Here is a 27,869-nt window from a genome sequence, read left to right as displayed (position 1 = left end):
GTTAATATTTGCAATTTTATTCGGTGCACTTATGCCAATTTGCACTTATGCCAGTTTCTGCAACTGCTTTGCACTTATGCCAGTTTGCACTTATGTCGCTTGGCACTTACGCCAGTTTGCACTTGTTCCAGTTTTTGCAACTGCTTTGCACTTATGCCAGTTCGCACTTACACCAGCTCGCACTTATACCAGTTAGCACTCATGCTGATTCGCACTTATACTAGTTCGCACTCATGCCAATTCGCAGTTATTCCAGTTTTTGCAATTTCTTCACACTTATACCAGTTCGCACTTATGCCAATTCTTGCAAATATTTTTGGCGCACTTATGCCAATTCACACATATGCCAGTTTTTGCAATGCTTTGCACTTATGTCAGTTCGCACTTATGAAATTCGTGCTTATTCAGCCTCCCGTGTTAGTTAGTTGACACCAATACCTTTTTGTATTTTTTTTTTGCTGACTTTCTTAATTTTTCTAAATCAATTACTTTTTTATTCTGTTTAAGAGGTGGCATATACAAAGTTAATAATATGTTAACATTGTAAACAAAGTTAACATATTGTATTTATCAATGAACAGGGGCGTGCAGAGCGTGAGTCACCCAGGCAAATTGCTCGGGGCCCCGGACCCTATGGGGGCCCCCAACAGCGGCAATAACATTCCAGGTTTTTTTTTCCTTCTTTTTTTCCCCATCAAGAGCTTTAACTTACATAAAAAATAAAAATAGCTCATTAAGTTTAATGAAAATTGCCTCAAAAATGAGCTTGAGATCTAATAATTTTTTTAAAAATAAATTTAGCGTTGCGTAATTTATAGAAGATCCCTGCGGAAGAGCTTTTGTTTAAATCTTATCTACATGCTTATCTTGAATTTAGCGGGAAAAGTTATAATGTGTTTAAATCTTATTTTAAAAATGGCGTATTTGGATTAGTTTTTTTACAGGCGATTTGCTTGATTGTACAATTTAATTTATAGATTAATAAAAATAAATTTAATTTTTTCATTTTTGTGATTAATCATATATATAAATTTTGTATTAATTATTTAATCGTGTGTATATATATATATATATATATATATATATATATATATATATATATATATATATATATATATATATATATATATATATATATATATATATATATATATATACAAACATATGTATATATATACAAACATATGTATATATATACATTTATATATATACATATGTATATTATGTATATATATACATATGTTTGTATATACAAATATATGTTCTTATATACATATATACATATATACATATATATATATATATATATATATATATATATATATATATATATATATATATATATATATATATATATATATATATATATATACAAACATATGTATATATATACAAACATATGTATATATATACATTTATATATATACATATGTATATTATGTATATATATACATATGTTTGTATATACAAATATATGTTCTTATATACATATATACATATATACATATATATATATATATATATATATATATATATATATATATATATATATATATATATATATATATATATATATATATATATATATATATATATATATATATATATATATATATATGTATATATGTATATATGTATATATATCTATTAGACGAAAGTATTTAAAAAAATAAAAATGAAACGCACATATCCATCTGGTGCATCAAAGTTAAAAATCAGTAAAGTAAAAAAAGCGGCTCTACAAAAAGGAAGGCAAACATTATTTGATGTTGGAATTACAACTACTCCTAAAACATCAGATGCCCTTTACACTAGCTCAACGAAGCAAAAATATGACGGTAGTATCCAATCTTCTGTTTCTGGTAATAGTGCTGGCAGTATAGAGAAATTAGCCACTTTTGAAGACTGTCAAATTAGTGGTAGTGATAATACTTCTACAAGGACCACTAGCAGTGATGAACCAGCATTGTTGCAGCCATTTGACATTGGTGAATTTGAAACAGAAAATTTCTCCCCTTCTCAGCTGGAAAAGTTTGTCATGGCTGGTCACATTCCTTTCCCACTGGATATGCCAAAAGATAATGGAAATCACATATTTCCAATGTCAGTTTTGAAAAGCAGAATGCCGAATGGGGAATCCTTCTCGCGGGATTGGCTTGTATTTAGCCCAGCAAAGACAGCATTGTTTTATTTTCCATGCCGATTATTTTTACCTAGAAATCATCTTCCACACATGACTTCATCCCTTGCAATGATTGGAGGATGGGGATATGAAAAGAAGTGGAAGAATCTCATCAGTCGAATTCCTGAACATGAGCATTCGAAAATCCATAAACAATGCTACATTCAGTGGCGTGAATTGGAAGCTCGAATGAAAACTGATCAGTAAATTGAACATTTGATAAATCGCCAAATTCTCAATGAAGCTGACACCTGGAGAAAAATCTTGGAACGAATCTTGGATGTGATTCTGTTTCTTGGTGAACGTGGATTGGCTATTCGTGAAAAATCTGACCTAATTGGAGATTCTCATAATGGAAATTTCTTAGGATTGCTGGAACTGATTTCGCATTATGACCCAATTCTTAAGGAACATGTGATAAAAGTTAAACAATCACAGGACAAGGGTCAACGTCTTCAGGCGCATTACTTGTCAAATCGTTCTCAAAATGAATTCATTGGCCTTTGTGCAGCTGAGGTTCGCAGGCAAATTATAGAAGAGTGCAAGTCTGCAAAGTATTTTTCAATTATGGTTGATGCCACTCCTGATGTGAGCCATACTGAACAAAGTTCGTTTGTCATTCGATATGTACATGAAAAAGAATCTGGAAAATTTTTAATTGAAGAGCGGTTTTTGATCTTTGCAGATTGTGCCAAGAAGACTGGATCTGATATTGCGGAATTAATTCTGGAAACTTTGGAAACATTAAAAATTTGTTTTGAAGACTGCCATGGCCAAGGCTATGACAATGGAGTCAACATGTCAGGAAAATATAAGGGTGTTCAAGCAATCCTACAAAAGAAGAACCCATTGTCTGTATTCTCACCCTGTGGTTGTCATTCATTGAATTTGTGTGGACAGAATGCTGCCTCAAGCTGTGCAGATGCTGAGACTTTCTTTGGAACTGTTCAAACCGTATATACGATCTTTTCTGCTAGTCCGCAACGCTGGGAAATATTGTAAAAGAGACTTCACGGTGTGTCTTTGCATGGACAATCAGGAACACGATGGACTGAGAGACTTGACAGCATTCGCCCTTTCTATAATCACTTGAGCCAAATCATTGAATCTTTGAAAGAAGTTAAGAGCTTGAATCTCACACCTAAAGCAAAAACTGAGATTAGAGGTGCCCTAAAATATATGAGCTCCTTCAAATGTGTTCTCATGTCTGGATTTTGGCTGAAAGTTCTCACATTGATTGACCGCTGCAACCAGGTCATTCAGGCAAGAAAAGCAACTATTGATATTGAGGTGGAAAATATTGAAGCATTGATTAGTCAACTCAAATCTGTTCGGGAGGAATGGCCTACAATTTTAGAAGAAGCCAAGTTAGTTGCAGATGTTGCAAAAATCAGTTCTGAATTTCCAATCCACAGAAAAGTGAAACGCAAAAGTTTTTTTGGGGAGCAAATTAAAGGTGATGAACAAATTACGGAATTAGCAGAAGCAGAATCAGGAGAGGATGCAACATTTCGAGGAACGGTTTTTTATCACATTTTTGATTCTGTAATTGGTGCACTTACTGCACGTTTCACAGCAATTCAAGAAATCCTTTCTATATTCTCTTTTTTGTGGAAGTATCAAAAACTGTCTGAAGCAGAAATCAAGAGTGCTTGCTCACATTTTTGGCAAAAATATTCTTGTGATGTGACCGAAAATGAACTGACTGAAGAATTGCTTCACATAAAACAAATTCATACTGCAAATTTTGGAAAGGAACCTCTTGCCCCATTTGACTTATTAAACAAAATTTCTGAAATGAAGCTTGGAGAACTCTTTAGAAATATAGTAATTGCATTGCGCATTTTTGCTTCAATTCCAGTGACAGTGGCTTCAAGTGAGCGTTCATTCAGTAAATTGAAGCTCATCAAGAATTTTTTGCGCTCAACTATGGGACAAGAACAAACAAGTGACCTCGCCATTTTGAGTATCGAGTGTCTATTAGCAAAAAATATTGATTTCCATGATGTGATTGAAAAGTTTGCTAAACAAAAGACAAGAAAAATAATATTGTAAGAAACAACAGCTGGACTATTTAATTATACTTATATTCCAGTAATATAATAAAAAAATTTAAGCAGGCCTTTTTTTTTTTTGGAGTAAAGGGGGTGGGCCCCTAAACTGAAGGATGCTCGGGGCCCCCAAATCCTGTGCACGGCCCTGTCAATGAATTATTATGCGTTGTTAACATAAGCATAAATAACATAAATGACAGCAGCGTACTAGATATTTTAATTAAACTGTTAGATTTCAATAAGATTGAAATTATTAAAAATTGATTTATTACATTGAATTTAATTGAAAAAATAAAGTTAGTCTTAATTGTTTTGTTTAAATTATAATATAGATATGCATATAGAACTTTGTTTACATTATTGTATGCATAAAGACAAAATTTATTATAAGCATAACGCTTTTAAGCAAATCTAGGTTCAGATGTTGTTAAATAAGTAAGCATATGATGAGCATTATAAACCTTACTCTAAATATGTTTTGGAGCACAATTATACTGACACAGGGTGCTCATTTAATGCTTGAAAACCATTTAATAAAGTTATTATGTTGTAAAACAAAGTATGTATGCATCAGATTTAAAAATATATACTTTGTTTTACAACATAATAACTTTATTAAATGGTTTAATATAATATGAATATGTATAATATAATATGAATTATCAAACATTGTTTTATTACAACGCCTAGTTATAACTGTTATATTGACTGCCTAGTCATGTTTTGTTTTGCAAGTACTGATTTTTTAACCACAATTTTTTGAATTATCAAAAAATTAAGTCAAAGAATAATGAGACTTTGATTTATTATTGTAATTACTTAAACCATGTTATAAACAAATACAAAGTTAATTTGTTTTTTAACTTTATAACGATATTGTGTTAAAAAAAAAAAAAAAGTTAAAAACAGAAAATTTGTTTTTTCTTAAATTTATACTTTAATACTTAACTTTCTTAAGTTTAAACATGTCTTTACACAACAGTTTTATGTTCAGTTAATGTTAAACATGTCTTTACACAACAGTTTTATGTTCAGTTTATGTTAAACATGTCTTTACACAACAGTTTTATGTTCAATTTATGTTAAACATGTCTTTATACAACAGTTTTATGTTCAGTTTATGTTAAACATGTCTTTACACAACAGTTTTATGTTCAGTTTATGTTAAACATGCCTTTACACAACAGTTTTATGTTCAGTTTATGTTAAACATGTCTTTACACAACAGTTTTATGTTCAATTTATGTATAATATAATATGAATTATCAAACATTGTTTTATTACAACGCCTAGTTATAACTGTTATATTGACTGCCTAGTCATGTTTTGTTTTGCAAGTACTGATTTTTTAACCACAATTTTTTGAATTATCAAAAAATTAAGTCAAAGAATAATGAGACTTTGATTTATTATTGTAATTACTTAAACCATGTTATAAACAAATACAAAGTTAATTTGTTTTTTAACTTTATTATAAAAATCTTAATTGAATTTATTTTATAAAAGTTTAAGTTTTTAATAAGCTTACTAGGCGTTGTAATAAAACAATGTTTGATAATTCATATTATATTATACATATTCATATTATATTAAACCATTTAATAAAGTTATTATGTTGTAAAACAAAGTATGTATGCATCAGAATTAAAAAAAGAAAAATATTTTAATTTTACAACAACCTTATAAGAAAAACCCTTGAGCATATTTTTAAGCTTTTTTAAGCTTGATTCAATAATTATTGAAAAATCCATATGCTTATTAGTAATAAAAAAAGCGTGTACTTTGTTGTTAACAAAAAAATAAACAGAAAATATGGCAATACTTGTATGTATTTAGCCAAATAAATCATATAAAGGAACAAATGTAATGGAAGTTTTGTAATTTTGCTTTAGATTTCATATTCACATTGAAATTCGACAATACTTTGTGATGTACTACATAAATACTTTCATAACAAAAAATGTTTCTTGAAATAAAAGGAACAATATTTAATGCAGCCATATATATATAATTGCAATAAATCTTTTTTGATCATTAAACACTTTTATGAAAAATTGTGAAAACAATTTTATGTATGAATTATTTTATTTAGAAATTAAATAAATCATTTTGTTTGTTTTTTTGCCTTTTTATTTAAATTTTTTAACTTAGAACTTAGATAAACATTTGTTTTGATGTTTTTATTTAAATTACTTTATTTGGAATTTAAAAAGCAAAATTAAAAAAATTTTAAATTTTAAAATTTCTAATTAAATTTTAATTATTTTGTTCAATATTATGTAATTCATAAAAGATTTTTTTTTAATTATTATTATTATTTTATTTAAAATTTTAATAAAATGTTTGTTTTGCCTTTCTTTTTTTAATTATTTCAAAGTTTAAAAGAGTTCAGAATTTATTCAAAGTAATCTTTTTGATGTTTTTATTTAAATTTAAATAGCAAATAAATATGAATTTTTAAAATCTCACATGCCAGCTTGTAAGTGACTATCTGACCAGTGCTTTTTTTTTGCGCTGGCATTAAGTTTAAGACATTATATATATATATATATATATATATATATATATATATATATATATATATATATATATATATATATATATATATATATATATATATATATATTTATGAGGTAGTGGTGTAGTGGCAGAGCGCTCACTTCATAAGCGAGAGGTTCCAAGTTCAATCCCCACATATGCATATACACACACACATACATTATGACAATTGAATAAATACTGTCATTAACACTGACATTGGTTACCTGATACAAACATGTTTTCATACATGTACACATTAAAATGCACTGGTAGTCAAAAATAATGATGTTAATAAAAAAATGTAGAAAAACACAATTGAATACAAATAGTACCTCTGTTACTTCCCACATAATGCTTAGAAGCCATAAAAGACCTGCATGTCTTAACATTAATGCTTTCATCATCCAACCAAGAAAATGAGCAACAACAAATATATCAATGCGAGACCAAAGAACACTTAAAGAACAATCATCTGCATAGGTCTGAAAAAAAAAAAATAGTTTTGTTACAGCGAAATTTATTGAAATTTGTTATAATAATATATGGATGATAATTTTTTAAATAACATTTTAACAGTAAAATAAATAGCAATATAAGGTTGTAACAAAATGTTGCACTAAGAAATAGACATATGATAATTCACTTAGAATAAAAATATGAGATTGCACTTAGAATAGAATTGTGATAGTAAATCCAATAAATGAAAAACTTAAGAATTAATTAGACTTAATAAATAACAAAACCAAATAATAAAACTAAACAAAATATTAAATGACAAACAAAAAAAGAGCATTGAAAAACTCAACCTTAGTATCTGGTTTAGCATCTGTAAGTTCAGGGTCAAAGTAACGCAAAATCGTTATTATATCATTGTAACGTTGAAACATGGCAAAAACCAAGGCCAAAGTATATAATATGCTTATACCTATAATCAACAACACAACAACATAAATATCAACAACAATAACAATTACATTTTCAAATAATACTTAACAAAACATAAAAGAAATTTTATACCTAACACTAGTCTCCAAACTGCAGGATGTGGTCTAACAAACGGTCCTTAAACATATAAATTGATTAAAGAATGATAATTTAAAAATTTTTATTTATCGTTCAGGTAAAATAGTAATACTAGAAAACTTTAATACTTTAAAATTCAGTAATATCTTTAACACAATTTGAACATAAAACTGTGGTGTAAAGACATGTTTAACATAAACTGAACATAAAACTGTTGTGTAAAGGCATGTTTAACATAAACTGAACATAAAACTGTTGTGTAAAGACATGTTTAACATAAACTGAACATAAAACTGTTGTATAAAGACATGTTTAACATAAATTGAACATAAAACTGTTGTGTAAAGACATGTTTAATATAAACTGAACATAAAACTGTTGTGTAAAGGCATGTTTAACATAAACTGAACATAAAACTGTTGTGTAAAGACATGTTTAACATTAACTGAACATAAAACTGTTGTGTAAAGACATGTTTAAACTTAAGAAAGTTAAGTATTAAAGTATAAATTTAAGAAAAAACAAATTTTCTGTTTTCAACTTTTTTTTTTTTTTTAACACAATATCGTTATAAAAATTCTTAAACATAATTTGAAGAATTGCCTAGAAACAAATAAACAAATTGTAAATAGTCAGCAACTATCTTCTTGAATTTTAAAGTAATAAATCATTATAAAATTTATAATATTATAATACTTTAAAATTCAGAAATATGGTTGCTGAAAAAAAATAAACATTTTGTTAAAGTCATTGATAAATTTTTTTGTAGTTTTTAAAAACATAATTTAGTTTTTGCAAATGAAAACAATAGTTTTATTTATTTTAGGCTACATATTTAGTACTTAGTATTTTATACAAAGAATTATAAAATTCAACTTTAAACAAAGTATCCTTTAACAATATTATAATTTATTTTTAAATAAGATAGTAAACTCCCGGTATCAAACTAATAATCTGTCAGTGAAAAAAGCTATGGAAAGTTTCTTTGGACAACCTACATGCATTACATTGAATTTATCCACAGTGAAGTACATTAGCATTGAATTACATTACACTGAACTACATTAGCAAATGGTCAAACACTGGGTTTGACCATTTAACAGCGCTGTCAATGTCTGCCTGAAGTTTTGTGATGTCTGGTGCAGACTTTATGATGCTGATGAGTGGTACTGAGAATGATGTTGCGCAGTTACATAGTGCATGTGGGTGATTTTAAAAATTAAATTTTTATTTCTTTTATTTTGAAAAAATATATATTTTTTTTTGCAATAAGTAATTTTGGTCACAGGAATGATAGAAAATTTGGTAAATTTTTAATTAAAATGACGGTATGTTTAAAGTAAAAAAAAAGCTTATTAAAAACTTAAACTTTTATAAAATAAATTCAATTAAGATTTTTATAATAAAGCTAAAAAACAAATTAACTTTGTATTTGTTTATAACATGGTTTAAGTAATTACAATAATAAATCAAAGTCTCATTATTCTTTGACTTAATTTTTTGATAATTCAAAAAATTGTGGTTAAAAAATCAGTACTTGCAAAACAAAACATGACTAGGCAGTCAATATAACAGTTATAACTAGGCGTTGTAATAAAACAATGTTTGATAATTCATATTATATTATACAAAATAATTTTAGCATAAAATTTTATGCATCTAAATTGTTAATTGCATAATGCTTCATACTAAGGAAGTATATTTTATAAAAAATTTTTAATAGTTAGATTTTTGGACAGACAGAAAAAAAATTTTTAACAGAAATAAAATATTGCTTTAAAAAAATTCCTATAAATTATTTATAACTTTTTTTTTCTGAATATTTTTAAATTTAAAAAGAAACTTCAGAAATTAAAGCCTTCAGAACATATTTGTATCGAACAGTATTTTTTAATTTTTTAAGGTTATATTAGTTTAAAATTATTCCATTTATTGATTTTTATTTTGTTGTTTATATTAAGTCTAGTTTGATTTGAAGTTACAAGCAATCAAAACCATTCTTACCATTAGGACATATAAGCAATGAAATAACCAGAAAACTACCCACGACACCAAGTGTTCCATGCCAAAAATTATCGTGCTGATTTATGTCAGCATTTCTAAATAAAAATATTTGAATTCAAAAATTTCAAATCTGAAAACAATTGAGAAATATGAAAATTTTTTCCACTTATTAATAAAAACCTTTTATTTTTTAACAAATAAAATAACAATATATATTTCTAATATTCCATCTCTCATTCATGGGATTGGTCTTATTACCTCACCAAGGATAAAGCAGAACTATTTGCAAAGAACTTTTCTAATTTGACTCTCAAATCTTATGGCCATTTTCTTCCTTCCATTCCAATTAAACAGGTTGACCCATTGTTAGACATTCAAATCACTCCAGCTTCCATTGTTAAAGCCATATCTTAACTAAACTCTTCTACAGCTTGTGGTCCAGACAACATTTCTGTCAGAGTCTAACAAAATTGTTCACCAGAACTTTCTTCAATTCTCTCTAAACTATTTAAGTGCTTCACTGAGCCTTGTTTTCCTGCCTGTCGGGAAATGGCATCTGTTGTTCTAATTTTCTAAACTCCGGAGAACATTCTCACCCCTCCAATTATCGTCTGATCAATCTTCTTTCTGTTATCAGCAAGGTCTTTTGAGTCTTTGATCAACAAATTTCTCACATACTGTCTTGAATCAAATAATTTACTGTCAGATAATCAATACAGATTTTGATCCTAATGCTCTAAGGCTGACTTGCTAGTCTCGTGTCCTTAATACAAGGGGGGGGGGGGATTAAATACATATGTTTACCCACAGCTACTATGTTTTGCCAGAATAGTGGATAAAACACTTGCTCAGCTGTGCAACAAATTATTATATTAGTAAAAAAAATTTAATATTAATGTTCAAGAGATTTTAATTTAATTTTCAAAAGTTTTCTGGTGGAATAATTCACGATTCATCATTAAATAAGATTTTAGCTTTTTCTTATAAATAGTTATGTTTTTTCTGTCACGGATGATATTTGGAAGTATATTCCAAAGTTTAGGACCATAGTGGGATAATGCTTGATTACCAAAACGATTGCTGCATATTGTTTCCTTTAATTTTAGTGTTCTTTCTGACATTGAGTAGTGAATTAAATAGCATAATGATGTTGGTGCTTCCAGTATAATAGATTTGTGCATTATTAAAAGGACCTTGAAATATATTCTTTCTCTAATTTTCAGCCAATGCAACTTGTTAAATTCCTGGTCCTTTTCATGATTTTCTATTCTAGTTTTGAATACCAGTCTTACTGCACAATTTTGAACAGACTGCAGTTTTTTTAATAGTGACTTTTCAATTCCAAAGTAGAGGGAGTTGCAATAATCTAGCTGTGCAAATATTAGTGAACATACTATGGTACACAAATCGTTGTGCGATAAGAATTGTTTTATTTTAGATATTTTGCTCAATATATTGTAGCAGTTTTTAACAATCTTATTTATTTGTGTTTTTAACGATAATTCATTGTCAAGATCACCCCTAAACTTTTTGCTGAGTCAACAAATCTAATGCATTCCTTGTTAATAAAAGTACCTTTAATAATAATATCTTTTTGAATGCTTAGTGGTGCAATAATCTATATTTTTGTTTTCGATTGGTTAATACATAAGAATGATTCACTCATCCATTTAGATATGTATTCAAGACATTTTGGTATATCTAGGACTAGTGCATTGTATTGAAATGAAAGAAGGAATGCTTTTAGAGCTTGATGGTCATCTGAGTATCCAAAAGTTTTAACATTGATTATGTTCAGATATTTGTATAGTGGTCTCATATAGATATTAAAGAGTTTTGGACCCAGGACTGTACCTTGTGGTGCTCCATATTTTACATTTTGGTTTGTGAAATATGAGTTACCAATTTTAATTTTTTGAGTACAGTTAACTAAAAATGATTCAAACCACTTATGAGCTGAGTAAACAGTCCTGGTTAATAGTCCAAGTAGTTTTTGCTGATCAATAATGTCAAAGGCAGCACTTAGATCAAGTAACATTAGTACTAAAGGTGTATGTTTATCAAAGAGTTCAAATATATCATTGGTAAGCTTAAGTAAAAGTATTTCAGTTGAGTGATGTTTTTTGTATCCATATTGATGTTCTATATGAAGATTGTTTGTTGTCATGTGAGAATCATGATGATTGGAAACTACTCTTTCTTTTAGCTTGCTAATAATACTAAATTAGAAACTGGTCTATAGTTTTTGAAGTCTTCAGCGTCTGTGGCAGAGTCTAACTTCTTTATTATTGGAAGTAATGTAGCACTTTTTAGACAATCCATGCTGCTTGATTCTAGCGATAGGTTTAAAAGAGAATAAAAAAGGGGTAAGAATTTTAGTCCAGAATTTGATTTTAATTGAATATTTTTTACAAAGCATGCATAAAACTATTTAATTCTAGTGTGGTTTAGGGTCTATGCGCATTTTCTAACAGCTATTTCATCATAATTTCAATAAGATTTAATATGCTGATATAAGTTTTATACTTTGGTGAGAAATAAACCAAAAGCTCATTTTTGACATATCAAGATTTACTAGGTCAACAATTTTTAAAGCCTCTTTACACTGAAATTTTTTTTGATTTTATTGGTGACGAAAATAATTAATTTATAATATTTAAGGCCAAATTTCACTGAATCTTTTTTTAGAATTGAGATATAAATTTTTATATTGATAACAAGCAAAAATTAATAAATGGGGGGGGGGGGGGGGGAGAGATCTTAATAAGCTTAGGGTGGGTGAAAGAATTTTCCATAAGTTAATAAATGCCACTCACGCCCCCCCCCCCCCATCAATTGTATTAAGGACTCAAGAGTAACTGCAGTGACTGAAAGATTTTATCTAGCATTAGATGGAGGTGGAGAGGTTAGAGCTCTTAACATATCTAAAGCTTTCAACAAATCTTGGCATGCTGGTCTTCTCCATACTCTCGAGTCCTTAATAAAAGGGGGGAGATGTTTATTAATTTTTTGAAAAACTTCCCACCCACCCCAAGCTTATTAAGACAACCTGCCCCATTTATTAATTTTTACTTATTACAACAACAAAAAAATCAGTGAAAATCAGCTTTAAAAATTAGAAAACAATTATTTCGGTCACTGAGTAAAACAAAAAACTTTCAGTGTAAACAGGCTTTAAAAATCGCTGACCAAGTAAATCTTGATTTTTCGAAAATAGGCTTTTGGTTTATTTCTCACCAAAGTTTAAAACTTATATCAGCATATTAAATCTTATTGAAATCATTATAAAACAGCTGTTATAAAACGCGCATTTGACCGCAAGCCACATTAGAATTAAATAGTTTTATGTGTGTTTTGTAAAAAATATTAGTTTGGATTTATAAACTGAAATTTTTTATAAAAAATACTTAAATTGTAACATAAAAAAATTCCCATCCCCCTTTAACTAAAACCCCCTCATTTATTAGATCTGGACTAAAATTTCCTCCATCCTTTTATTCACACCCCCTCTTGGATTATGAACTTGAGAGTAAGCTTGGTTCATATGGTATATCTGGGTAGGCATTTGAGATAATCAAATCATTTCTTTCTAACCGCTTTATTAAAGTTATCCTTGAAGGCTGACACTCTTCTTCATTTCCAGTAACTGGGGTATTTCAAGGCTCTATCCTTGGTTCTGTTTTGTTTCTTATCTACATTAATGATCTTCCCAACAACCTTAAATCTAAAATAGCTCCTTTTGCTTAAATCTAAAATAGCTCCTTTTGAACTTTATTCTCCTGTCTTGACAAAAAGTCTTCTCTTTTTGATTGCTTAGAACAGGCAGTTCTTGAATCTGATCTCACTTCTGTAAAAGATTGCAAAATCACTGAGTCCTCTTCTTTACGTCTTCTTGGGTTATCATTTATTACTGATCTTTCATGGAAACTATATATACAATTGATTGCTAAGTTAGCATCTGCTAAGGTTGCTTCTCTTTATCGTGCTCGCCCTCAGAATTAGGATCATGCTCGCCCTCGGAATTAGGATCCTTAAAGTATTTAAGGTTTCTATGTTTTATGGTAACCCCTTTGTTTGTTTAAATTTTAATTTAACCCTCAGAATTAGGAAAATGAGGTCAGTAATTTACTATCAACTTCATTTTCCCTAATTCCCAGGGTTGTATATATATTCATATATATATATATATATATATATATATATATATATCAACTTGTTTCTCCGTGCAGCGGCCTTGTTGGTCAAGGTTTGGGTTTCGGAGCTATAAAGTTGAGAGAGGGGTATAACCACAATTAAGTAGCCTCCTCATCTGTAGTGGCCTTCTGGGCCTAAGGGAGGTGAACTAAAAAAAAAAATATATATATATATATATATATATATATATATATATATATATATATATATATATATATATATATATATATATATATATATATATATATATATATACTAGGTAAATAAAATCAGGCAAGTAAAAGTTTTCAGAGTTTCAGAGCATGATGAAACAGTTAGAGTAAAAGGACACAATTTAGCTAAATGCGATTTACACGATGAGGGAAGCCATCAATTTTCAAAGACTCAGGGACTCCAGACTCCAAGGTCAAAAATCATGAACTACTTGGACTTTGAATCCGGAATATTTGTAATTGCTTTAAACATGCTATTTTTATTTTTTTTAACAGTTGTAAACTTTTTAAATGTTGCAATTGATAAACTTTTGTTGGTTAGTTAAGGTATATATTTCAGAACATTTTTTGTGAGCCAGGATGTTATTATTTAACTTCTTTATTAGATTATTAAACAAAATCAAAATTTTATAAGTTATTAGTTTTTTAGTTGCTATTAGCTTCTTAGTTTAACTTTATAGTATAAATGCTACGACTAAACCCCATTTAGATAAAAATAATCAAACATTAATTTAAGTTGTTTCAAAAAACGTTAACAAGGGTTAGATGTTCCATCACAACTTTTATGAAAAAAAAATTTAAATTCCTTTAGCAAACACTACAAGCTTAAACGCACAAGTTTTTTCATAAAATGGTATTATTGCTAGTGATCGACCAAAATTCTATTTCGGTATCAATTTCGGCCGAAATTTCAATTTGAACCAATACCGAAATTTTGGTTTTGGTCTTTTTATAAATTCAGTAAAAACCAAAATTTTAGTTGAAAAACATACCAAAAACCGATGTTTATCTAATTTAGAAAAACAGTTATTTTTTAGAATTTTCACAAAAATATTATAAATTTTCACAAAATACCTCAAAAAAATATTGTTTTGCAGAGAAAATCTGCCAGTTGCTAAATTTCACTATTCACTTATATCGCTGAACTATATATTAAATCTCAAATTGGGATACATGTATAATTAATTTTAACATAATACGAGTATAAAAAAACAAAAAATGTAGAATTACATTTTAAAATAAATTTCTCAGATAAAATAAATTTTGACTAGCTGAGTGATATTTTGTGTGTCACTCAAGGTTAAACTTTTAAATAGGCCTGTTCAAAGTTGATAACCTGTAGATAAGGATGTTGATGATAATGGGGGATAATTACACTTCCTGGATCACCTTATTAAATTAAAAATTGAGTCTGAGACCAAAGACTCTAAATTCCTGAAAGAAATATTGCATTTTGGTTTATAAAACAGGTTATGATAGCTTGTTTGGGCAGCAAGGTAGTATCTATAGAAAAAAGAAAATAATGCAACAATGCAACAATGGGACAGAGGCTCTAGCTAAGCAGCTAGCCAAGGTCTAACAACATTCGCAATGTATTTTTGGATCTAAAAGAGTATTTTAAATTAAATTTTCTCATTAAAAGAACCACTCGGTGTAGTTAAGGCAATTTTAAAATATTATAGCGCCTGTATGATATTTTATCGACTACGACATATTTCCGTTAAATGATCAGGTCTGTGAATTATGAAAAGACGAAAAAAATTAAAATGATAAATTTTGCGGTATCATAAAATATAAATGTTTAAAGTGAAAAAACCTAGATCGAAAAATTTTTTTTTTTTAAATCTTCTTAAAATCACAATCGCTTGTCCACATTTAAATAAAATTTTAAATAAATACATTGTTTAGGTAAAATGAACATCATAGTTTAATAAAATGATCTGTTCTGATTGTTTCTTGGCAATTTTTCTTAATATAAGCACTTTCTTAAAGAATTCTTTGGAATTCTAGTATTTTTTGTAAAAATCGATAGAAATGTTGTGTTTTGACAACTATATATAGTTAATATACGTCAGAACCAATTAGAACTAGGATCTATAGTAAATTAAGGCACTTTTTCAAAAGGTTTTACCTAAATTCATGTTAATGCAAATGAGCAGAATTGATCTACTTGGAGTCTTTAGATCAATTCTTGGAGTTCTTGAATCAAGACTTGGAGCCTTTAGATCAATTCTGCTCTTTATCAATGGTGTTCTTTAGATTCACTATTATGGGTAGTAAAAAGGTTTTAAAAAGTATATAAAAAAAAGAAAAGTTTCTTTAAATATTAAAAAAACCAAAAGCAAAAAAAATTATAACATTTAAAGCTCTTGTTTGGATACGCTGATAAAATCAAGCTAATTTCAAAAAAAAGAATTCAAATAATTTGCAAATTGCCTTAACTACACCAAGCCGCATGCCAGACTTTATAAAAGGTCTTTTATATGTCAAGAGCACCATTGATTTATCTTTGCATCATTGATTTATCTAATAATATGATAGAACATTTATAACAGTAGTAACAACTCAGCAGTAGAAGAAGATCAAAAACTGTATAGATTTTTAGAGAGTAAGGATTTAAGATGAGATATTAGAAGTTTGTTAGTTAAAGATTTGATAACAATAGTGAGTAGAATTAGATTGGATTGTAGTAGAGGTCTGAGCAATGCCATTTTCCAGCTGGTAGGAAAACAAGATTGAGCTACATACTTGCTTTTAGTTTAGAAAGTAATAAGTAATAGGTCTATTATTTAAATTTCTTATATAGATAAATAACTTTTTGACTCATTTTCCAGACCTATTCATTTACCTTTTTTTTGTCTTGATTTGTGCCTTGTCTCTAAAACTAACTTGTGCTCAGTTTCTCATTGTTTTTCCTAAAGCAGTTCAGATCATGCTATTATCTCACTAAAGCTCACTCATTCAACAAAAGTGTTCTAAAGAACACAAAAAAAGTGTTTTGGGAGGAAGAAAAATAAAAAGAACAAAAATAAAAGATGTTTAAGTGATGAGGTCAAAAGATTTAAACCCAAATAAAAGAATAGTAAGTTACTCCTGATTTTGCAACAAATAAGGGAATTAATACTTTAGTATATGCCCAGGCCAACCATGTGACTATTAAAGTATGTGGAATGAAAGGATAATTGCGACACTAAGATTAAACAGTTTATTAAAATTAGCCTCACAAAGAGCAAGTAGGTCTGGTCAATTTGGCATAAGGTAAAATTTAACAGATAAAAGGTTACTTTAAAGACCACAAATATTTATAAAGGATAGATTTAATTAATTTATGGTAATGATGGGTTTTTTTAAAATAATATTTTATTCATGTTTTTATTAATTTACTTTTAAAGAACTTTGATTAAACTCTTATTAAAGAACTTGTTGAAACATAGATAGTGTACCACCCTAAGCAATAAGTTTTGTGGTTGCCTGATTCTTGCTACTGTCTTGTAGAAGGCCTCCTAAATAAAGACTTAAATAAGTCTTTGCCTATGAGGTCTTCAACAAGACAGTAGCAAAAAATATATAAAACAGTTTGTACCTAGCTAAATATTTTTTTATTTAAAAAGGTAATTTACATATATATTTTTTTCATTCAAATTCAATTCCAAGTACAATTTATGTGCAAAGACAATAAAAAACATTTGATTCCATTAAAAAAACTAAAGCTTTTTGGTGCTAAGATAAGAAATACTCTAGAATTCAAACAACTTTTGTTCAAAATCAGCCTTGAGTTCCCTAAATTTCCATTATTTTCTCAGCAAAAAAACAAAAAGTTGATTATCATTCGATAATACTGCATCATTCCATAACCTTATAGTATGGTCCTAAATATCCATAAGATATAGGGACTATTTTCCCTAAACAATCCAAATAGGATGCTTTTTTGTTCTTTTGTTTCAAATTGATTTTAATTTTAGTTCAACTCTTCAATTCAATTGAACTCTTCAGGTTATTAAATATTAAGTAAACTATAAAATGGCTTCATCCAGTTTGAGATCTAACTCAGAGCATTGGCAAATCAGAAAGTTATTTTCTCAATTATCTACAACAAGAAAAACCAGAATAAAAGAAAGACAACAGCTACTGCAATGAATAAAATAAAATTTTCTTTAGCAGGACAACTACTACTGCTGCTTTTATTATTATTCTGATTCAAGGCTGCAAGCAACCACTAGTAAGTTGAGAGTTACTAGAAAACAAAGAATAGAGTTAAAAAGCAAGGAAACAGTTGATAGAAGACTTGAAAAGTTGTAGGTTGTATGAGTCATGAAAAAAAAAAAATTGGAGAGAGTTTCAAAGGGATAAAGTGCAAGGAAAAAAAACTAGACAAATACAAGTTTTTAGAACATGCAGGGAGAGATGCAGTAAAGGAATGAGACTTTGCTGAATGACAAGTCAAGCAAGAATAAGTTTTGGAACTAGAGATGATAACTTTTGTGAGCAGCAACCATGATAGTATTTGTAGAAAAAAAAAAGAGGTGCAACCTCACGACAATGGGGAAGAAGCTCAAGCTTTACAGATAGAGCAGGTCCAACTACGTCTACAATGGGCTAATAAGAAATTTGTAGAGGTAGAGAATGGAATCAGGAGAAAGAAAATGGAGAGTATGATAAAGAGAAGCAATCTTAGCAGATGCTAACTATTAAATCAATTATATATATTTCCATGAGAGATCAGTAGTGAACAATAATCCAAGAAGATGTAAAGGATTCAGTGAGAGAGTTGCCAATCATCAATATAGTAATGTTGACAGTATCGTGATAGTTGTTTACAGTAAATAACTGAGTTTTGTTGGAGTTAAAACTCACAAGCCACTACAAACCCTAATCTGTTATAAATGTTTTTGCAAATGTCAATAAACTGACAAAAAAACCTTCTGGAAAGACAGCTTGCTTTAATCCTTTATACCAGTTTGAAAAAGGGTTGTAACTGCTACTGTGTTTATTGATATATATATATATATATATATATATATATCTATATATATATATATATATATATATATATATATATATATCTATATATATATATATATATATATAAATATATATATATATATATATATATATATATATATATATATATATATATATATATATATATATATATAAATATAGGTCATTTTAAAAGAACCTAAATGAACAACAAGTGTTGCTTGGAAGATTTAAAACGTTTTTTGGCTTAAAGCTATTGCATTTTACTATAGTTCTTGGACTTTACATTACTTTACAAACGTTAAGGAAATGAGTTTGATAAAATAAATCCAAGGCTTAGTTTGTAGCATATTTTATTATTCATCATGTCACTAATGAAGTATGAAAAAATTGATAATTAATATTTTTTATTATAACTACCTTTCAAACGCAAAATAAATCATAAGCAAGATAAGAGCTGCAAGCATAGTAATAGTTCTAGGCTTGTAAAAAAACTGTATCGTAACATCTTCGACTCTTTGTTCTCCGGGATCTTCATCATCGAATTCGTCACAAGAAGTTGTATAAGAAAATGACCCTTTTTTAGGTCTGTATTTGCGGTCAATGTCTTCTTCTGACGAAGCCATAACAAACACAATTAAATTTTGACTTAAAAAAAATAAACAAAGTCAGCAGACGGACGCGGTTTGATCATAAGTTAAAAAACGCATTTTTGCGGAACATTTAAATTTTTTGTCTCCAACTTATCAATTTTTTTTTCGTTATTTAGGTGCCCCAAGAAGACCAACTGACAGTGCACTGCCAGTGGCGGATTAAGACTTTTCGGGGCCCGGGGCTATTTAAAAGTAGGAGGCCCCGTTCCATTAACAACGACAAAAATGAGTAAAACAAAGATTTTCTTGAAAACGCTATCACTGATATTTATTTATATACAAATTTTATATTTATTTTATTGAATTAAGTTGAGTGATTTTTTTCTGCTTTTCTTGCCCGCAAACTCTGCAATCACATCGCTGAAATCCAAAGTTTCTAATAATTTTGACTCAATAGTTAATCTTGCTATATTACTTAAACGACTATGGACCATTGTTGATCGGTGCATGTTCTTAACTCTTTTAAGAGTAGAGAATGATCTCTCAGCCTCGCAATTTGTTATGGGAATAGTTAGAAACAAGCGATATGCTATATAAACATTTGGAAATACATCAATAATATCGGTTTCAACAATCCAATTTAAAACATGCAGAGGAATCAATGTGTTTTCAGTCTCAGATTCATCACTTTTTGAAAATATTTAACCGAATAATATCTGTACTGGTTTTTGAACATCCGCTTCGAAGATTCGAAATTAGAGTCTTAATTTTGAAAAAAAGCATACCCCTTGCTTAAATACTTCATTCGTTCATTTTCCTTTAATTGTAATGGCCATAAAGTAGGGTGTTCGCGTAGAATGGTATCTAGGAAAAAAAATCATAATAAAGAAGCCTAATAAAAAAATAATAAGTGACAATTTATAGAATAAAAATATTAACTGCCTAAAAAGTAAATTGTTTGTTTAGCAGATGTTAGAGGTGTCATTAAAGATTGGAGTACCTGAGTCAAGCTCATTGTTATGCATTGTGGATTCAACACTTTCAACTTCTTGAATTTCATTTGAAGGACCTTGGCAGGCTACCTCATTTTTCGTGTTATTGTTTTCATCTTTTCTTTCATTGTTTTATTATTATCTACAGTTTGTGGAAATTGCATTATAGTTTGGTTTGATGAAAAAAAAGTTTGTCATTTTCGGAAGTTTAGCTACCATTTCCTCTCTCTCTTTCTTCAATCTTCTTTTACAAGCTCCACTTTCATATTTTCTTAGCATTTTAATTATAACTGTATCACCTGACAAGTCTTAAACTGTTCTTTTTTTCTCTTTCACAAATTTAGCGCTTCAGCTATTAAATGCATTCACACAAGAACTCTTTTAAGCGGAAGTACAAAAGAATTGTAGAATTGCAATCGTTAATGCGTTTTCAATAACAATATAATTATTCAAGTCATTAATAATTTTCCGAAGGGAATTGTTTTTGTAGCAATTTGTACATATGTTACATTCAATTATTGCCATAAGGCGCTGCTACCAAACTAGTAATTTTTTTTTGTAGAAGTAGTTGCGCTCCATCGTTGTCAAAGACCGGAAAAAATATATAATGCAACGTTTTTGTTGACAGTTATTTTATTTTTGTGCTTTTGTTTTCAGACAATTTATAAATTTAACTTTGGCTCTTTTAAGTTAATAAAAGATTTAATTTTCAGAGTTAATAAAAAACTATTTACTTTGAATCGGGGCCCCTAAAATTGTGGGGCCCGGGGCTATAGTCCCCCCTAGCCCCCCCCCCCCCCCCACCTTGATCCGCCACTGTGCACTGCGATTTGGAGACAAAGAGTTTTAATGTTTCGTCAAATGCACCTTTTAACTTATACCGCATTGCCTCAGAGGGTAAAAAAGTAACAAAATATAATAATCCATTAAAAAACTAACATATTTTAGTGTACTTTACATGGGTTTATACCCCATAAACCCATGCAAAGTACTCTAAAATATGTTTACCAGAGAACTCATTTTTGAGATTAAAAATAAGATTGGACCACTCCAATCAAAAATGTCAACATGGTACTAGCTGACTGATGGATGTTGTCAACTTAGGAATTGTAGCAGTTTTTTAATTTTTGAGAACAAACTTAAAACACAGAATAAACTTTAAACTGGGGTATGTTTATGTTTACGTGAAATAAAAATGATTTTCAAAAAATAGCAGAATTTAGAGCCTGAGAACAAGAAAAATGCCAAAAGCTGTGCCCCCTATCTAAAATGTGAAGACAGTTTTATACAAATACTATTCCAAAAAAAAATTTATAATCTTGGACAGATTTCAACATTTTTGTTGGGTCGTACAAAACTTAAGTTACTTGTACGACCCAACAAAAATGGTTTTAGTGGATTTGCAGTAGACCTATATAGGCATTTATTAGCACTTTAGACAGCCACTATAAATGGCTGACCGATAACTTTCCGACATAATAATAGTGGCTAGTAATCAGCTAGCCACTTTTAGCGGTTGTCGCTAATGGTCCACTAGGAAACCGATGATTTAAACCTCAGTGGACCGCTGGAAATGCCATTATAGGTCTACAAGAAATCCCCTATCGAATGTTTGCTCTGGAGCTTTCTCTGAGGAAGCCTAAGAAACTCAAAATAAAAAGATACAGAATCTTTTAACTATTTTATTATTTTATATATCAAAATTTATATTATTATGTATTAAAAGATCTTTTTATATTGAATTTCTTACGCTTTCTTAGAAAAAGCTCCCGAGCAAACATGCGATAGCGGATTTTCGGTGGACCTATATAGGCATTTCCAGCGGTCCACTGTAGTTTTGATCATCGGTTTCCTAGTGGACCATTAGCCACAACCGCTAAAGGTGTCTAGTCGATTACTAGCTACTATTATTATGTCGGAAAGTTATCGGTTGGCCATTTATAGTGGCTGCCTAAAATGCTAATAAATGCCTATATAGGTCTACTGCAAATCCACTAAACCAATTTTTGTTGGGTCATACAAGTAACTTAAGTTTTGCTGCCATCTAAATGCCATGTTCTAGCATCTTGTGTAAGGAAGGGGGTATTATATATCATTTATGATCAAATATTCTGAATTCTGATGATAGAGAGAGAGACAAAATTATTCATAAATAAGATCACTGAGCACAGATCTTAATTTTGCAACACTAACTAATTAATTAATGAACCAGTAATTTTGAAAATGATTTAGCATTTTGAAAGGCTCTCCGAGCAGGATTCCAATTATTTGTATTTTTATATCCAACCTTGGGAATATCTACTAATTAATAAATATTTTTCTAAAATCTTGTTGAAAGGACCTTTTTTGGTTTAAATGGATCAGATAATCTAGGTTCATTTGATTTATTTTCTAGTTTGTTTTGACCCAAAGGTATGTTGACAATCCTACTTTAAAAACTTTTTAATTTATTCGTTTCTCTTTATGTTTGTCAGGTTATTAAAATCTAATAGTTTAACTTTTGTTACAAGAATATGTAGATCGTGTGCCAATTAATACATCAATCATTTTGTCATCAAGCATAAAAAGATTAATTTCTATATAAATTTTGAGAATTCTTGGTCATTTTTTAAACTAATACTCTTCAATATCTTATAAATATTATCTTTATTAAACAATATCTTATAAATATTACACAGGTCAACAAAAATTTTTTTTTTTTTCTGGTGCCGAGCAAACAATTTGTTTTTTGTATAGCATTTCTCATTTTGATTTCAAATATGCAACTCTTTTTTTACCATCAGGTCAAGTTGTAAAGATATTTAGGTTCAAATCTTAAGTATTTAGGGTAAAGTCGAAAAAAAAGTTATTCAAAAGTATGTCAACCTGGGTCTCAAAAGAAGCGTATTTTCATAGAGATTTTAAAAATGTTATTCATTTGTAATAAAAATAAGTATTTTGTGTATTTTTGGTGAATAACATTCTGTTGAATTTTTTCAAAAGTCTTTAGCATTTTTTCACATAATTTTTTTGTCAATAAATTTTAAGGAAAAATATTTATGTTTTCTAAAATCTCTATGAAAATACGCTTCTTTTGAGACCCAGGTTGACATACTTTTGAATAACTTTTTTTTCGACAATATTAGGGACTTTACCCTAAATACTTAAGATTTGAACCTAAATATCTTTACAACTTGACCTGATGGTAAAAAAAGAGTTACATATTTGAAATCAAAATGAGAAATGCTATACAAAAAACAAATTGTTTGCTCGGCACCAGAAAAAAAAAAAATTTTTGTTGACCTGTGTTATCAGTGACGTCTATTGAAAATTATCAGTAATAATATCAGTGACGTCTACGCTGACGTGGGCGTCTTGATTACAAATGCAAGGTCATTTAGTTATATAGATTTAATTACATGACTTTGCACAAGAGCTTCAATGCTCATGTTGTTAGAGATCAGAAACTCTCTGCCATTCTCCACCATAGACCTCTTCCTTTATATCTTCCCTGTTCTTCCGAGGTCTTCATCTGTCTATAGAGTATACCTGTGGTAACAACCTCTCCACTTTAATCCATCAAGCTTTTTGACTTCATTTTCTCGGAAAAATCCCTTTAAATTTTCTTCCCCTATAACAGTTTTAAGTTAGATTACGTCTCAAATTGGTTACAATTGGTAACAAGGTTACACTTTTTTACTTCTTACTAGATAAACCTTAAAATCCAACAAATGTTTGTTTATCATTGTCTAATTGTAATTTATCATTTTTAATTTACGAAGGTTTTGTCTCAATTGGTTGCTTTGTCATCAAAAATAAATAAAGTCTCAATTTGCAAATAAGTAATTTTTTAGTTAATCCTTATAACATTTTTTACGTTGCGTTACGTCTCAATTGGTTTCACTTTTAAAACATACGTATATTTTAAAAGTGTAAACAATTGAGACGTAACGTTACGCTTTTTATTTTTTATTTATTTATTATTGTTATTATTATATCTGTTATTAGAAGCCGTTAATTTGCATATATTGTATACATACAGATCCAGTCTAATTTTAAAACAAAGTATAGTGGAGTAGAACGTTACTTGCTCAAAAAGTTTGTTCCAGAATTTTGCTGATTTATTGTGCTCTGTGATAAGACCATAAGGACTTCTTGGAGCACCTTAATAACCACACACACATAAAAAGGAGTCCAAATAGATACTGCATATTCAAGGTGTAGTCTTATAAACATTTTATATAACCTGAGAGCCATATTTTTAGCAATGAAAGTGAACGTATTTTTTAGCATACCAAAATTTGTAAGGATTTTGACGCACCTGTTTAAAATATTGAAATATGCGTCCACTTGAGATAAGAAAAAGACTCCCAAATCACGTTCTTAAGTATAGCCTTTTAGGCATTGATTTATACCTAAAACTAAATTAGTTACAGCATAATATAATGTTTTCAGTTAAATGTTAATATTTGTTATATATCATACGTTCAATAAGTTTTAAAAAGTGAGGTTGTGAAATACTTGTCTCATTACTAGGTTTGATAATAGGTGTTACTAATTAGGTTTTAGCAATTTTTAATTTATTTGGAATATAAACTGATTTAAGCTTTAAAATTTTAAAAAGAAAATGGGCTTTCAGTTCAATAAATGTAAATTCTGGTTTTAAATATATAAACTTAATAATAATTCATAACTTTAATAATAATTATAACTTTAATAGTTATTATAACTTTAATATCATTTTCTAATCATATTATGATTACAAAACGATATTAAATGTTATAAAACTGTATAAAGCTAAACATATATTAAACAAGTTATAACTGTATTAAACGATATTATAAGTTTTTAATTCCCTTAATTAAATTTCCTTAGCAACGCCAAACATCTTTTGGTTTTATTTTATCCATTACATGGATACTATTATATAAAAATGCTTCAAAAACATTTTTTTTTGGAAAAAAAGTTTTGGATATTGTATCAGGAATTTTTGAAAATAACAACCGAATCAGAAATATGAAGAGAAAGTTTTCTAAAAACGGATTGCAACAAACTTTTAAAAGCATAAAAATTGTTATTTAGTTAAAGAAGATGAATCAGAAATACAACCAGCGTACTTATTGGTTGTCAAAATTTATTAGTTTTTAAACGTTTTTTTTTTTGCCATTTGTAGATTTTCAATATATACGATAACGCAAAATACAATATTTCTAGACTTAAAGGTGCAGCTACAATGAAATTTTCAGGATATAATTAATATATTTATATGCAGTTAAAATAGGGAGGGAAGGCCTCGCATCTAGTAACCACCGCGCTGGGCCTATAAAAACTTTAATCTTATAATATAATATACTCTATATAATCTTATGCGTCCATGTTTGAATTGTATATATATATATATATAATATATATATATATATATATATATATACATATATATATATATATATATATATATATATATATATATATATATATATATATATATATATATATATATATATATATATATATACAACAATTGTTTTTATATATTATTATATAAATATACATAAAAGGGGAGGGGGGCTTGCAACGGTATTTTAAAAAAACAAATTACAAAATTACAAATTTTTTTACGTTCATATGTATGACAAAAAGGTTCTTCACAAAAATAAATTATTTTAATAGGAGAATGAGAACAAGAAACCCTAAAATTTTAGCCTTTCTCCAACCCCCCCCCCCCCTCCACCCTAACCTAAACGTGTGAGAGCAATGAGTTGATTATATATTTTTTCATAAATGCAGTAGTTGAATTATATATTTTTCATAAATGCGGTATTGGTGTAGTGGTAGAGCGCTCACTTCATAAGCGAGAGGTTCCGAGTTCGATTCCCACCACGACCCTGGTAGTACCGCGCTTAACTTGTTTCTCCGCGCAGCGGCCTTGTTCGTCAAGGTTCGTATTTTGGAGTCATAAAGTTGAGAGAGGGTTATAACCACAAGTAGCCTCCTCATCTGTAGTGGCCTTCTCGGCCTTGAGGAGGGGAATTACAAAAATATATATATATATATATATATATATATATATATATATATATATATATATAAATAATATATATATATATATATATATATACTATTATTGTTATTATCAAATATTACATAAATATATATATATATAGGGGAAGGGGGGGTTAACAACGATATTTTAAAGTTATTGTTGTTAGCCCCCCTCAGACTACCTTTATTCTCCTGGGAAAAGTTAAACTTAGGTACCTATGCTGCTACAAATAATAAAGTGTCTGCTACATAATATTTTTCAATGAAATTTGGCATGCACTTAGATAATAAGTTTCTGCACAGGGACAAATAGATTTTAAAAAGTTATCAACATTCCTTTAACATAAATTTTACATCTGATCCACAGTAAATTTTTTCAGAACAGTAAATTTAATGATAACGGTGGTAAGTACTAAATAGAGCAAGACAAAAATAATGCCTAACTTTTCAACCTTTTTTAAAAATAGATACTTTGGTTCAAAACTCTACAAAATAACACATTCTTAAAGCACACAAGTACTTATTCTGCTACAAAAAATTAGCTGTCTGCTTCATAATATTTTTTAATCAAATTTGGCATGCACTTAGAAAATAAGTTGTTGCAAGTGTTGCATCGTCAGATATGTTTTTCCTTAAATAGAAAAAAGTATATACAGACCATTCAAATTTATACCACATTCATAACAAATAATTAATCTTTAAAAAATCTGTTTAAATAGAACTTTTTAAATAAGATTATATATAAAAAAGAGTAAACAAAAAGCATATTATCCCTTGTACTAAGCCTAAACTTTAGGATTAGTCTTAATGATTATTTATACAGTAGTTTAAAGATACAAAGGATAATCTGTTCTGTGTAAATAATAATAAAAATGTTAAGTAAATCATACTTGACAACATTCATACTTTTGCACAGCCATTCTTTGAACAAAGTTTTTGAAGTGGCATTAGTCTTTTTTGTTGCAAAAAATCAACCAATTTTTCTTCTTTGACACTTTCAATGAACTCAGCTAAAGGTGTCATCTTACTTATCTTGAAGGGGTAAAAAATGGTTAAGAAAGCGCGAATTGAAAACTTTAATGTTAAATTTTTAATCGTTAAAATTAGTCTATCATAAAAAGGCAAAGTTATCGTTTCGAATTCAACCGAGTTCGTTTACGAACTTCACCGAGTTTAGGGTGCGCCGTGTACTGGTCCACCCATAAAGTTTGTGTCAAAACTTTAGAGTCTTCGAGTTCTAAAATTCAAGAAACAGTTTTTTTTTTATAAATTTAGTTTACGTATACACTCTA

The 27,869-nt window shown here is 28.6% G+C and overlaps 1 protein-coding gene across 1 annotated transcript in view; it reads right to left on the bottom strand.

Annotated features, from left to right (window-relative positions):
- Positions 1-20,428, bottom strand: part of LOC100202105 (phosphatidylserine synthase) — a 65,065-nt gene extending 44,637 nt beyond the window's left edge. Inside the window, exons 1-5 of the mRNA XM_065796029.1 lie at positions 19,392-20,428; positions 9,805-9,899; positions 7,795-7,839; positions 7,584-7,702; positions 7,110-7,259 (exon numbers count right to left, since the gene is read on the bottom strand). Coding sequence (XP_065652101.1) covers positions 7,110-7,259; positions 7,584-7,702; positions 7,795-7,839; positions 9,805-9,899; positions 19,392-19,597 — 615 coding nt within the window. The 5' untranslated portion in view covers positions 19,598-20,428. The remainder of the gene's footprint in view (positions 1-7,109; positions 7,260-7,583; positions 7,703-7,794; positions 7,840-9,804; positions 9,900-19,391) is intronic.
- Positions 20,429-27,869: the final 7,441 nt, after the last annotated feature.

The sequence above is a fragment of the Hydra vulgaris genome, chromosome 04, assembly GCF_038396675.1.
Source record: "Hydra vulgaris chromosome 04, alternate assembly HydraT2T_AEP".
Classification (NCBI taxonomy): Eukaryota; Metazoa; Cnidaria; class Hydrozoa; order Anthoathecata; family Hydridae; genus Hydra; species Hydra vulgaris.
The sequence above is the reverse complement of the archived record's forward strand: the minus strand, read 5'-3'. Positions and strand labels throughout refer to the sequence as shown.